This window comes from Vombatus ursinus, unplaced genomic scaffold, assembly GCF_900497805.2.
Source record: "Vombatus ursinus unplaced genomic scaffold, bare-nosed wombat genome assembly UNPS02015255.1, whole genome shotgun sequence".
Lineage (NCBI taxonomy): Eukaryota > Metazoa > Chordata > Mammalia > Diprotodontia > Vombatidae > Vombatus > Vombatus ursinus.
Genome location: NW_020955033.1, coordinates 10,469,616 through 10,484,803, shown reverse-complemented (window position 1 = coordinate 10,484,803; position 15,188 = coordinate 10,469,616). Strand labels below are relative to the sequence as shown.

The window sequence follows — 15,188 nt, the reverse complement described above, 5'->3', positions numbered from 1 at the left end:
GTTCACCTTTTCCTTCTGTTTGCATATAGGAAGATAGTCCCTATGTACTTCTTTGGTATGAGATGGAGAGGAGTCACTCTTAGTAGGGGATTTTATATGCTGTTTGAAAAGGCAGCATATCACAGAAAACAGAAAAAAGGCTTCAGTTAGGAAGAGTTGGGTTCAAATCCCAGCTCAGACAGATGATGTTCTTTTATTTCAGTCATGTTCAATTTTTTGTGACCTCTTTTAGGGTTTTCTTGGCAACAGATACTATAGTGGTTTTTCATTTCCTTCTCCAGTTCATTTTACAGATGAGGAAACTGAGACAAACAGGGCTAAGTGACTTGCCCAGGGTCACACAGCTACTAAGTGTCTCAGGGCACATTTGAACTCAGGTCTTCCTGACTCTAGGCCTGGTGCTGTATCCACTGCATCGTCTAGCTGCCAACCTCTGACACATATTGCCTATGAAACCTAATTTTTCAGGCAAATCTCTAAGACTAAATTGCAAAGCAGGTGCTGATCTGAATTAGTAGTAAGAGTTGATGAACTCCTCATTATACCACTGAAATCAATGGTCTAACTCAAATTGGGAAATCTCTGTACATCAGGGGATAAATCAGGGCAAGTGCATCTCTCAATATAACTAACTTTATTTCACAGAGCAATTTATATATCACAAACCTCTAGATTACCATGAATGAAAACAAAAGCCAAAGAATTAAAAGTTTTGGGGTGAATATCTACTTATTCACTGAATCCTATTTATCCCCTTAAGAAATATGGACTCAGTGAAATGGAAAGGACCCAGAAAGGTTACATATTTGATCCTTCCACCTTCATAGAAGACCACACACAAAATATCCAGGGCAAATGAAAAGTAATCTAGTTTTAAGTTTCCATATAAACATCTTTGTTAAAAAAAAAAATAAAACAACCCTATACATTTCTCACAGAGGATCCTCATAGAATATTCTGTTGAGGACAAACAAGGGTGGTTGAGCTATTATTTAAGTGAGTATCTGAGATTCACTACCTTCTAATTGGAGTAAATGAGATGATTTGACTTGTTGAATTGTTCCAGTCTACCACGTTTTTTACGAACCCTAACTTAAAATAGGAGATATAAATTGGTATGATGAATAAAATGACTTCACATCTCAGCATTTGACTCCGATTCTACCTTTATGATCTGCTCCATCTGGGTTTAAATGCATTCTCTTCTGGCACTCTGAGCAGCTCATTAGAAATCGTGTCACCGCTTCTCTCGGTAGGAAGGCATAGCTCTCTGAAATCTGAAATGATTCACAAATATAGGTGTTACTATATAAGTTGATTGAACATGATTTAACAGAACTGATCGTTATATTTCCAAATAAGGCACTTTATATCATAATGGCAGGAAGCACAATGAAAGCATGCACTGCATACCATGCATCATTTCAAGAAATATCTGTCCAATTTGATTGTGTATCACCTAATGGTTGATAATTTGTGATGGGGGTGGGGGAGGCAATCGGTCATATCAGCATGGCCTTTGTCTATAGTTCTGCATTTTTTAAAGAAAAAACTCATAGTTTGCAAATACCTAGGGTAATTTTCTCAAAAACTAAAAATTCATCAGAAATATTTTAATAGTTCTGGTACCATTAAAAATAATTCAGTTTTAACCTCTAATTTTTTTAATTGAGTCCCAACAGAAACAGAAAATGTTGAATTTTTCACTATGACAGTATCTTCATTGTTTTATCATGTAAAATAATCTTCTATGTTAAGGAATGATAAATCTTTTTTGAATAAGAACTCTTACATTTGTCAATATATTTTCTCCATAGTTTCTCCATTCCACAGAAAATGACACACCTGGAAATACATGTTGGCCATCTACTTCTTTTTATATTTCACATCAGATATACATATTTTATGTTCATAACCTATCATAAAATCTTTCATAGCAAATGTGCCTGACCTTCTACCACCAAGAATAGATAGCTCACAAGTTCAGGACTGTCTTCTACAGGCTGGTTAGATACTAACACTCCTATCATAGCAAATCTGTAGGTTGCAACTTTTCAAACACCTTTCCTGTTCTTTAGGGACTTCCTAACATACAAGTGAACCAATGTATACATGATAAATTATTAAATGTCACTAAATGAAATGAAAGGAGATACCCACTAGGACTCTGCTACTGAGAAAGCTGATGCAGACATCATTCTTCTATCAAATCATTAGTACTGTAACAAGCAGGAAGTGTTAGAAAAACGTTAATTTAAAAAAAGATACAAACTACATTTCAAAACTTGATAAGGTAATCACAATTTTTCAAGTTCAATACATCATTCCCATTATAAACTCTGATGGATTTAAAATCAACAGAAAAGATGGGAAGTTATGCACCAAAAGATAATCCAGTGTTACTATCCACCACTCCATTAGCACTGATAGGGTCAACTTTTGATTATCCACATTAATAGAGGTGTACAATGGTGCCCATAATACAAACAAATGATAATTCAAAAAGCACTAAAATGCAACTTTGGCATCCCTTTTTTTTTTCAAGCCCCACATTTACCTTACTATGGTTTTTTTTAATTAAATGACAAAATTAGTTTAAGTTCTTTATTACACACCACTGGCTACCAAGTGTAAGTGGTCAAGAATAGTGAGCAGTAAAAGGGGAAAAACAGTCTAGGATAAAAATTGCTATGGACAATGCACACATAGTTAATTTAGTCTACACTGTCTCAAATCCTAAAAGTCAAACCTCTGATCTTGACTTTATTTTTAAGGATAAAACTTTTCTGTGGCTTTAATTTCTTTTTTTAAATTCTGGGCAAAGAGAGAGAGTGAGGGAGAGAGACAGAGAGCAAGAGAGAGAGACACAGAGACAGAGAGACAGAGAGAGAGGATCAGTTTGAAGACACATTACCATAAGTTTTCATATCAGAGATTTAATAAGGAAATGTTCGGTATTTTAAAAAAATGGAGCCAGGTTTTCATTCTCCTTTTATATAGAAGAAAACATAACACTCAGTTGACTTCTGTATTGAAAGGGAAATACAGTTCGGAGTATCCAATAGCCTATTTTAAAATCTCACTCCGAAATCAAACCTGAAAAATTGTCATCAACATACATTCAGTCAATATGCCTTTATGACAGTTTGATATATCTGAGGTTTAAGTCCATTGAAACTAATGGAGCTGACCAATAGATTCATTAGCACCCTGGGTTTGACAGGCATGCTCCATTTGTTTTCATCAAGCATTCCTATCAAATCTTTGTTCCACTTACATATAAAAGAAATCCTCCATAGGGAGCAAGTGAACTTGTAAAGCCTGGATTTTGATGAGTAGCCCCATTAGTTTCAATGGCATTGACCCTGTTCTTTACTTGCCTTTTCTTGTAATTCCCAATACTATTTTTTTCAGCAGAATCTCTTTCTAAATAGACTTAGGCTTGACCTGACTCATTTGTATAACTCATCTGACCATTAGCACAGTTTGAAGTTAATTTCTTTTCATTAAATCATTTTTCAATCATGACACTCCCACCCCCCACCAGCATATTTTGCCCTACAGCTAGCAAAACATATGCATGATAGTCAGACACATAAAAACTGTAACTGCGAAGTCCCACTTTTGTTTTAGTTGCTTTAGAGAGCAGTAAAAAAAAAATAGTGTTTATTTTTAATGAAAAAGTTTTGGGCATTACCGTATCCATTCTGATTAACAGAGGCATTTCTTTTGAAAGCACTTCTCCAGATGTTGGGAAGCCATTTTAATCTGCCACTATCCCAGGGTTCCTGTTCCTTTACAGTATTTCTGTTTCTTTGCCTCCTACTCATCCTCACCAATTCTTCCTGCTCAGGCCAAAGAGACATGGATGACAAGGAGAGCCACTTAAAGATAAATTGTCTGGCAAATATCCAACTTTCCTCCTGCTAAATTTCTCATCAAGAGGGAAATATGTGGCTAATTCCTGATTTAGAGATATTTCTATTTTCTGAGAGTAGATGTCAGTATAAGGCAATATTGCAATGAAGACTCAGAATTACTAGCTTTAAAGCACCAGGTCATCTTTATGCAGATGAAGAAAAAAATGATCCAAAGTCAAGTCAAATCAATTCAACTAGCATTTAGTGACCACCTACTGTGTGCTAGGCACATAGTACTTAAGATTTCGAGGGATACAATGGAAAGGAAAAAACCACCAATCCCTTACCTCAAGGAGCTCACAAATGGGGAGTAATTTCTAAGGGTAGGCACTACAATTAAGGAGGACTAGGAAGGGCTTTTTGTAGAAGGTGGGACTTGAGCTGAGATAAAAAAGATGTGAAAGAATCCAGGGAAACTCAGAGTTGGGAATGAGGAGGGAGAATGTTCCAGGCATGAGGGAGAGAAAAGTAAAAACTCTCAAGAATTGGAAGAAGGAACATCTGTTGTGGGCAAGGAACAGCAAGGAGACTGGTGTCACTGATTGAAAGAGTATGTGGAGAGGAGGAGGGCGTGAGAAAATTGGAAAGGTAGGAAGAAGGCAGGTTATGAAGAATTTTATATTTAATCGTGAAGGTAACAGGGAGTCACTTCAATTTACTCAATGGGGATAGGATGTGTGCGACATGGTCAGACCTGCACTTCAGGAAGATCAATTTGATAACTAAGTGTAGGATGGATTAAAGTAGAGAGAGATGAGGCACATATATCACCCAGCAGACTATTGCAATAGTTTAGGTGTGAGATAAGAGCCTGTACCAAGGGTGTTTGCAGCGTTAGAGGAAAGATGGGGGCATGTACAAGAGATGTTATGAAGGACAGATCCACATACAATTCATCTATCTATCTATCGATACACATATATATTTATATAAACATATACACATGCATATTTATGTGTATATGTTTACGTTTACATGCTCATACATATATGGACATGTGTATATGAATATACATGTGTGTGTGCATGCACGTGTGTATATATGGATAAGTGAACCCGCTTAGGTTTGACAGGATTAACAAGTAATTGGTGATGGTGTTGTGGGAAGAGAGAGAGTGAGGAGGAGAGGAAGATAACACCTAGATTGTGAGCCTGGGTAATAGAAAGAATGGTTGGTACCCTGGTCAATAACAGGTAAGTTAGGAGGTACACTATAATGATACTCTCCCTAAAAATATGTTTTTTTACCTTCCCATTCTACTCCCAACAGAACGTATAATTTTAATCATAGAAAAAATCTAGAAGGAAGGAATAATAATTCAAAAAAAGTTTTACAATATTGACAGAATCAGTACAGGGAATTTTTAAAAAACACACATTGCAGAGATTCTGACATGCACTAAGTGGTGTTCATCCAGATTCTGACATTAGTTCACCATTATGTGTATTTTAGACAAGCATCACAGAATACTGAATAGATCCAGAAATTGAGGAGGAGGATATCAGGTTAGTGTGCATTTGGAAAATTGTACAATACCTTTAATTACCCTGATTGGCTGTTTCTGAGGGGAAAAAAAAAATTCCTTTCACAAAATTATGGAATCACAGGATTTCAGAGTTAGAAGAGTCTGCAGAATCCATCTAGTCCAGGGGTGTGGAACCTGTGACCTCGACGCCACACGTGGCGCTCTAGATCCTTCAGTGCGGCCCTTTGACTGAATCTAAACTTCACAGAATAAAACCCCTTAATAAAAGAATTTGTTCTGTAAAACTTGGACTCAGTCTAAAGGCTGCACCCAACGACCTAGAAGGTCACATGTGGCCTTGAGGCCACAGGGCCCCACCCCTGCACCCCAACCTGTAACTGAATAATAATTACCTCTGCATTGCAATTACAACATTTAACCCTACCTCCACCCCTCAATGTGGCCATCTACTTTTGCTTCAGGTGCTGCAGTTCACAGATGGTTACAAATCATATAACACATGCAATGAACATATGATAATTATGATGGTTAAAAAAAAATCCAAACAGCAACAGAAAGACAAGTGGTGGGCAGGCATGAGTGTTCTACATACATTTTTGCTTTATTTTGTTTTCAGACCAGGTCTCTTTAGCCTACCCAGGCTAGAAGTATAACAGCCATTCATGGGTCTTTCCAATTCTGATCGACACAATTTCTCTTGATGAGAAATTAGGCAGGCTGGTGGCCCTTTGTTCCTTAGGGTTCATCATATCGTTGCCAGAGAGTGAAGTCACCTGACTGGTTCATTCCCACTACAATTCAGAATTCCTGAACTCAAATGATCCACTAGCACAACCTTTCCAGCAGCAAGGCCTACTGGCACCTGACATAATTCCAGGTCTAGTTTATAGCATGTTACCAACGATGCCTTAAATTCCAGAATCTATATGTAAAGTATTACCAAGGTGGATTATCCAAGTGGTAATTAAAAGAAAAAAAAACACGGACCTACAACCAATGGGTAAATCCTTTCTGGAAGATTTGTAGGGAAACAAACAAGGTGGGTATTGTGAGCCTGGGTAATAGAAAGAATGGTTGGTACCCTGGTCAATAACAGGTAAGTTAGGAGGTACACTATAATGATACTCTCCCTAAAAATATGTTTTTTTACCTTCCCATTCTACTCCCAACAGAACGTATAATTTTAATCATAGAAAAAATCTAGAAGGAAGGAATAATAATTCAAAAAAAGTTTTACCTTCCTAAATGAAACCATCAAGTCAATGAAACTATCAAAATAGATGTACAAGTATACTGCACATATCTTCTTGCCAAAAGCAACTACTTTCTGTACCTTACACTATAGTAGCAATTTATATTAGAATTAAAGGATCTGTATCACTGTAAAATGCATTCAATGCATAGACAGTACTTTACTATGCACCCCTCCAAATATCCTCATATTTGGGGATTGAGAAAAAACAAATATGCCATTATTAAATTTTTTAATTAATACATCTGATGATCAACTATTTCTGGGTTGTTGGTAGTTTTTTGTTTGTTTGATTTTGGCTGTAGCAGTTATTCAAGAGATATACTACTGTCTCATATATTACTTATGACAGAAATAAACATGGGAATAAAGGCCTGGGACAAGATCATCAAATTCTCTCTAACTAATAAGCTAACACTAGTCATTAAAAACACAAAGAGTAACACTAGCCTGCTGAGCATCTCAAGGCTAAATATATATGTAAATATGTATATATATATATATATGTAAATATATGTATATGTACACACACACATATATTGTGTATGTGTATACACACACAAAATTTCCTAGAAGAGTACAGATATTATTTTGTTGCAATATTTTACATTTGTACAATTATTGTACACATCCATTATTTAATTTAATCATCAAAACAATCCTGTGAAATAATTGGTGTTAGCATTTATCAGCACTATCTGAAACATGAATAAACTTACGTACAAAGAGTTTACTTGGATCGCCCAAGTTCATGTAATAAATTAGTGACAGTACCTGGTGTTGACTTTCCTGACTCCGACTCCAATTCTTCAAATTAAATAAAGTAGCACTGTAATTATGGGTGCTAAATCAATGTCTTGGGCAGCTAGGTGGGGCAGTGGATGGAGTGCTGGGCTTGGAGTCAGGATGACTCATCTTTCTGAGTTCAAACCTGACCTCAGACACATACTAGCAGTGTGACCTTGCAAGAATCACTTAACTTGTGTTTGCCTCAATTTTCTCATCTGTAAAATGAGCTGAAGAAAGAAATGACAAACCACTCTATTATCTTGGCCAAGAAAACCCAAATGGGGTCACAGAGAGTCGGACATGAGTGAAACGACTGAACAACAACAAAAATGTCTACAGTGAAAATATACTAATGTCCAGGCTATATGGAGAAAGAAAGAAAAAACCAGAATCTTAGAGTTAGATTCTAATGAGATGATATAGTATAGCATACACCTAATGAGAAATATCATTTCAAACATTCCATGAACTTGTTATCCAACCTTAAGGTGAGAAAACAAACAATACGCCAAGGAAGTCAATTCAACGTTTAGAGAGCTCTAATTATTAGAAGCTATTTTTTTAAATATAAAGACCAAATCTACTTTCTCACAACTTATACTAATTTTTCCCATTTTTGTCCTCTGAATCCAAATAAAACAAGTCTAATTCTTATTCCATATGACATTCATTTGAATAAATGAAGGCTGCTATCACATTTGCTCGATACCTTCCCTTCTTCAAGTTAAATAGTCTATGTTTATTCAATCAATCCCTATCTACCACAGTCCTAACTACTCCCTCACCAACCTGGTCATTCTCTTTGGGTGTGCTCTAGTTTCTTAGTATTATTTCTAAAAAGTAGAATCTAAAATTGAAAGTAGGAAGGGTAATATTTGGGGGAGGAGAAAAAGACTATCATCTCTTTTTTAGACACTAAATTTCTACTAATTCAATAGCAAGTGGGGTGTGATTGGGAGGATGATTCTTTCACCCCTGCTCATTTGAAGCAGTCACACAATATAAGACCACATGATGAACAAATATCTTGTGATCCTTTCATTAGGTATAAACACCTCTCTGACTGAGTCAAGAAGGGAACAATATGATTGGCTGAGCACACCACTTAGCCACGTTTCCATGGGCTTCAAATCCTTAAACCCTGGAAAATGTCAAAAGAAAGAGATTTTAAGCTGAGAGCTACTGATGGAAGAAACCACTGAAGAAGGGAAAAGAGGGAATTTATCTTTTCTTTTCTATCATCAGACACATAGCTTTGAAGGTAGGAGGGGATACTACTTGAACAGTAGGATAAATTTCTTCCAGTGTTCAGTAGAGACTCATAATCCAGAAAGACATGGATACAGAGAAGCAGACAATCAAGAGAGGAAGCAATTTAATAGAATATGACCCCTGGCAGCAGAGAAGAGATTTGGACTATGGAGCGTTGTTGTTGTTCATCCTTCATTATCAGAGGACCTATAACATCACAAGGGTAATGTCTCATCTTTCATGTGAATAGGATTTGAATGAGGCAGAGCTGTACAAAGCCATCCTCTCTCCTCCAGAATCATCAAAGTCCAGTAGCAACACAAAAATCAAGATGACTGGTGATGACCCAGGATGTAGTGGGTGACCTTTGCCATGTCTAATTCTTTTCTCAAAGATGTTAGAGAAGGTCAAGCTTTCTATATAATATACAAGTGACATTTCTTTGTTTTTTTGTTTTTTTGAGGGTTTTTTTTGTTTTTTGTTTTTTATTTTATTTATTTTTTTTACAAGTGGCATTTCTGCACAGGATCATAGATTTAGCATTTTACCAATGTCCTCAGTTGGAAAAGAGTGAGTTTCCCAGGGTAACACAGCTTAAAAGAGTCCGAAGTAGCCCAGGTCTTCCTATCTTCAAGTCTAATGGCTCTATCCACTATGCCATACTGTCTACTTTCTTTCTGAACCATGCTTTCCCTAATTTTCCCTATCCTCACCATTTCCCACCTTCACACTCCAGTCACTGTCATAGGCTATGTTGATTTGACTTGGAAGGTCTTATCAAGTTTTTTTTGTAGTATTTGAGCAATCAATAAGTTGAGCAATGGCTAACCAAATTATGGCATGTTAATAGTATAACCTGGGGGCTCAGCTGAGAAATCTGTTTGGCAGAAACACTACACTCAGAAAGAATTGCATTTGAACTTCACAAAGAGAGAAAGAACTTTTAGACTCCCTGCCCTAGGAGTTTTGAGTTGCTTTTGCCATGCATGTACCATATATAAATGTCTCATTACTATTATGCTTCAAATTTGAGCTCACTTTCCTTGTGGATGTTGTGTGTATTTGTGGGAGAATATGCCCTGGGCTAATAACAATATTTTTTTAAATGCTGAGTTCCAAATTTTCTCCCTCTCTCCTATCCTTCCCCCACCCACTGAGAAGGTAAGCAATATGTCAATTATACATGTGGAATCATGTAAATTGTATCTTTATATTTGATATGTTAAGAAATACAGAGAAAACAAAAAAAAATATGCTTCAATCTGCACTCAGAGTTCATCAGTGCTCTCTTCAGGTGGATATTTTCACCATGGGTCCTTTGGAATCATCTTGGATCATTGTTTTGATCAGAGTAGCTAAGTCTTTCATATTTGATAAATGTTATAATATTGTTATTACTATATAAAACATTCTCCTTATTCTGCTCACTTTATTTTGTGTCAGTTCATATAAGTTTCCCCAAGTTTTTCTGAAACCATCTTGTTTGCCATTCTTTATAGCACCATAGCATTCCATCACAATCATATACCATGACTTATTTAGCCATCCCTCAAACAATGGGCATCCCCTCAATTTCTAATTCTTTGCCACCACAAAAAGAGCTGCTATAAATATTTTTGTATACATAGGTCCTTTTCTTTTTCCTTTGATCTCTTTGGGATACAGACCTAATAGTGGTATTGCTAGGTCAAATGGTACGCATAGTCGCATAGTCCTTTGGACATAGTTCCAAATTGCTCTTCAGAACGGAACAACAACAATAACATCAATGCCTACAAAAACAACAACAATTTGGTACTTAGGACAGTGTCTGACACTTAGAAGGTGCTTAATAAACGCTTATTGCCTGACCGATAGTACTAATAACAATACATATTATAAATATGTGTGTGTTGCACTTATATAGCACTTTAATTTTTGCAAGGTGTTTTATAAATATTATCTTATTTATTCTCAAAACATCCCTAGGAAGTAGGTGTTATCCCAACTTTTGCAAATGTGGAAACTGAGGCAGACAACAGTTAAGTGAATGCCTACGGACATACAACTACTAAGTGTCTGGGGCTGGATTTGAACTCAAGTCTTCCTGATACCAGATATAGTCTTCAGTCCACTCTATCACCTTCAGGGGTAGGGAACCTGGGGCCTGGAGGCCACATGTAGCCTTCTAGATCCTTGGGTGTAGCCTTTTGAGTGAATCCAAGTTTTACAGAACAAATCCTTTTATTAATAGGATTTATCAGATGAAGTTTGGATTCAGTCAAAGGGCCTAGAGGGCCACATGTTGTGTTGAGGCAGCAGGTTCCCCACCCCTGACGCTGCTTATGGGGGGAATTGTTTTCATGTTATTTCTTGACAAAGAAGTAATTGAGCCTGCTACAATGACTAATAATGGAAAGCACACCAGTGGGAGCTCATGAAATACAGCCTCAGAAGCATAGAACTACAGGGCTATCCATAGAACCTGAGGAAATAGCCCATTCTTTGGGATCCTAATCCTCAAATATGATTTCATGAGGATATTATACAACCCAAGATCACATTAGTTTTATTGGCTGCCATGTCAAACTTTTCTCAGGTTGAACTTGTAATCCATTAAAACCTTCTTATCTCTTTTCACATGCATTATTATCCATATATCCTTTCTCATTCTGTATTTATCAATATGATTTTTTAAACTCAAATGTAGGACTTTACATTAACCTCTATGACATTTCATTTTTGGACCACTGCTCTAATTAATTGAACTTCTGGGATCCTGATTTTTGTCTCCTATCCTTTCCAGATTTGTTTCATCTACAAATCTGACAAGTGTGTCATCAAGGTTTTCATCCAAAACATTAATAAAAAATTGTTGTACAGCGCAAAGCCTAAGACATCTAGACTCCAGGAATATTCAAACTGACATTCCTCAAAACTGACATGGACCAATTAATGAATTTTTGGCATGGTTATTGAAGAGTTATGTCTCTAACTATATTAACATATTTAGAAAGATTGGCAGCATGGGGAATTTTAAAAATTACTTTCTGAAATCTAAGAATGCTATGTCTAAAGCATTTCCTTTGATCTACCAGTCTAATAGGTCAATGAAAATAGATTTTTCTAAGATACAAAAAGAAATTGATACTCCCATGACTGTGTGCCTCTTTAGAGCTGACATGAAATTCCCATAAAGAAAAAGGAAAGCTAGGTATTGCAGTAGATAGAGTACTGGCCTTGAACTCAGGAATACCTAAGTTCAAATCCTGCCTCAGACATTTGATACCTGTGTGACCCAGGGGAAGTCACTTAACTTCTGTTTGTCTCAGTTTCCTCATCTATAAAATGAGGATAATAACATGGCCTATTTCACAGAGTTGTTGTGAGGATCAAATGACATAACATGTATAGCACTTGGAAAAACTTATATAAAAATGCTAGTTATTATTAGAAAAATGGTGATATTTTATATCAAAATAGTTTAAAATATCTTTGGATCAATTAGGCAGCAAAAGCAACTAAAATAATTCCAAGGATGGAAAGTCATATTAATAATGATTAATTATTAATTAGCAATTAATAATTATTTAGAATCATCCAAAGAGAGTTCAATTTACCAAACTAGAAAATCTTACAGTGTATTTGTCTTGAACAGACAGATCAAATAAACAATGAGCTAGGTTCAGAATTGAATAGAAAAAAGGTGATTTGGAATTTATCTGAAATAATCCCAAGATTCTTCCTGAAATAAAAACCTCATCTTTTTCAACAGCTGTATGCTTCTAGTAATGCTACTGTCTCCCCCTCTGAGATTACCTTCCATCTGCCTGGGAATTTATTTTGTATCAACTGGTTTGTGTATTTATGTAATCTCCCTTATTAGAATCCAAGCTTCTTGAGGGCAGAGATTGTTATTGCTTTTTTATTTATATCTTCAGGGCTTAGCACACTGATTAATAAATGCTTATTAATTATTAATTGACAGCTGCTACTCAAGAAATAGTATAGTTTCTGAAAAGTTAAAACTGTTAAAATTCAAAGAGTAATAAGAGATGTATGATCAGTGTCAATAGGTTGCAACACATTACTAAAAACTGGCACACAAAAAGCAGTATAAAAGATATCACAGAAATGTGTTTGGAAAAGAAAGTTGTCTAGTGATACGGTGAGAAGGAGAGATAACAGATGGATAACTACATGCTATACTGGTAGTCAGGTAATGTGCTGTTCTTAGGATCATAGATTTGGATCAGATAGTGAAAGAGGCAAGATTCACATTCAGCTACTATGACTCCAGAGCTGTCTCTCTAAGAGACAGAGAGTAATTCCCACTCCCTCCACGTCTCCCAGCATGTTGGGTATACTCTGTATACAGGATATATGGGAAGACTTGGAAAAGAGTTGCACTTGGTGACAAGGTGTGAAGGCATCACTAGAGAAGTGTTCATATCACTGAGATCACAGATTTATTGAAGTATCAAAGAATAATAACATGTAAAAGAGGCGTTGGGAGTTGGAAATTCACCCACTGCCATGAGTCTTCTTGGTGGGTAAAAAATAGCGCCCTAAAGTCCCTGGTTGTCTTAATAAAATTGTTTAATACACATAGAATTATCAGATGATAAAATTATCTTAGCAGTTAAATGGAGTCAAATATGGTTCAATGTCTTGCAAATGCATCAAATGCTTCTTTGCTTTTAAAGAAACAAAGGGACTAATTCTTTACAAAAAACCCATTCGGTAAGGATGCATGAGTTGAGGGTCTGGGGATAGAAAGTGTGGAGATGTTGAAATATACACTTAAATAACATTTTTTAACTTAAAGTTCTTCATGAGAATTAGTACAAATTTTCAGTAAAGTTTACAAAAATCCAGCCAATTAAAAGCTCTAGCAGCAAAACTTTCACTGTGTCATCACACACACATTAGTGTCATGCCACTAATGAACCAATTCTCCATAAAAAAAAACAGAAGCCTGAAAAAACAGAATTCCTATTCTACATTTCATTAAAATTTACATTCGCCGACAACTTAATTTTAAAACTCAGTTTAGTTTCTTTTGGGTTCTATGCTTGCATTCATTGAAGTGGACATGATCTACATTATCTCATCAATTTCTATAATCCACAGTTGAAGATAGAACATGACAAATATTACCTTCATGTCTCAAGAGCAAACAAGAGATTTAAAGAATTCACTCATATGAACCACTGACAGATCTTGCCTTTTAGGCTATACCCATAACATTCCCTCTGCTGACCACCATCAAGACCATAAGGCCAAAGTAACAACTGAACATAGAATTCATTCATCTTATTATATTCAAGAAATTATATGATTACTAAAATCAAGAAACTTTAATTGAAATTATTCAAGAAAGACATATTCCAACATGCTTTATACTTCTCCCAACACAGTCTTCAATGCACATACTTGTGTGTGTGTGTGTGTGTGTGTGTGTGTACACAGGTAGTATTTCTACAGGGCACTAATTTCTCATAAATTATTTTAAAATTAAGTAAAATTGAACAAGACAATTCATAAATTAGGAAGAACCATTTATTTGAATTGTAAGGACCTACACAAACAACATGGTCCACAACTTTCACATAATGCCATTGACAGAACTTTTACAGTAAAAGTCTCATAGCATTTTTGTACTTGTCTTCCCAACTAGTATACAGTTTTGAAAATCCTACCTAATGGATGCCAAATTGCATTTCTCAGTACTTAAGAAAGCATGAGCAGTAGAAATAAATCGCTATATTTCTACATAGTAACTTCTGGATTTTGTGGTGAGAAGTTTTTGGAAACATTTCTGCCTGGACAATGGGAATTTCATAAACTAAACACCAAAGAAACAATACTGATGATCACCACACTAAATGTAGCCAGGAACAGATTTATTTAGACATTAATAAGAGAGGAAATATCACGATATTGACAGCACAAAAGGGAAACTACTCTTCACCTTATGGGGTAATTCTAAAAAAAATTATTTGAGCATGCTTCAGAAATGGCAAAGTAAAAGCAAAAATCAATAGGGCAAAAAAAAGGTCCATCTTCTGAATATATTGTTTTATCTGCCTACCTGTCCTAAATCTTCCCAACTCAATGTATATCTACCCCAGATCAAAACCCCACCTGTTGCTATCTTTATTTATATTTATATTCATACACCTGCTCCAAACTTCACATATTCTTCATAATGATTAACTGATATACTGGAAGCCAAATAAATAACTTATATATGTATATGTGTGTATATATATATGTATATATATATACATATATATATAGTATTCAAAATAAACCAATAAACCCATGAGGTAGACAATACTAGTATCATTATTCACTTTATGGACAAGGAAATGGATTCAGAAAGGTTAGGTGATTTTCCCATGGACACACAACTGGCATCTGTCAGAACCAATACTCAAACCCAGTTCTTCTGACTCCAACTCCAACGGTTCATAGGAGAGGGAGATGTGCAAGGGAGAAAAAGACT

The 15,188-nt window shown here is 35.7% G+C and overlaps 1 protein-coding gene across 4 annotated transcripts in view; it reads right to left on the bottom strand.

Moving 5' to 3' along the window:
- The window catches only part of LOC114031875 (nucleolar protein 4), a 427,691-nt gene that overhangs the window by 306,730 nt on the left and 105,773 nt on the right, over window positions 1-15,188 (bottom strand). For all 4 annotated transcript variants that reach the window (XM_027847060.1, XM_027847059.1, XM_027847061.1 and 1 more), the window contains exon 3: window positions 1,166-1,277. In XM_027847060.1, the coding sequence (XP_027702861.1) occupies window positions 1,166-1,277 (112 nt within the window). The remainder of the gene's footprint in view (window positions 1-1,165; window positions 1,278-15,188) is intronic.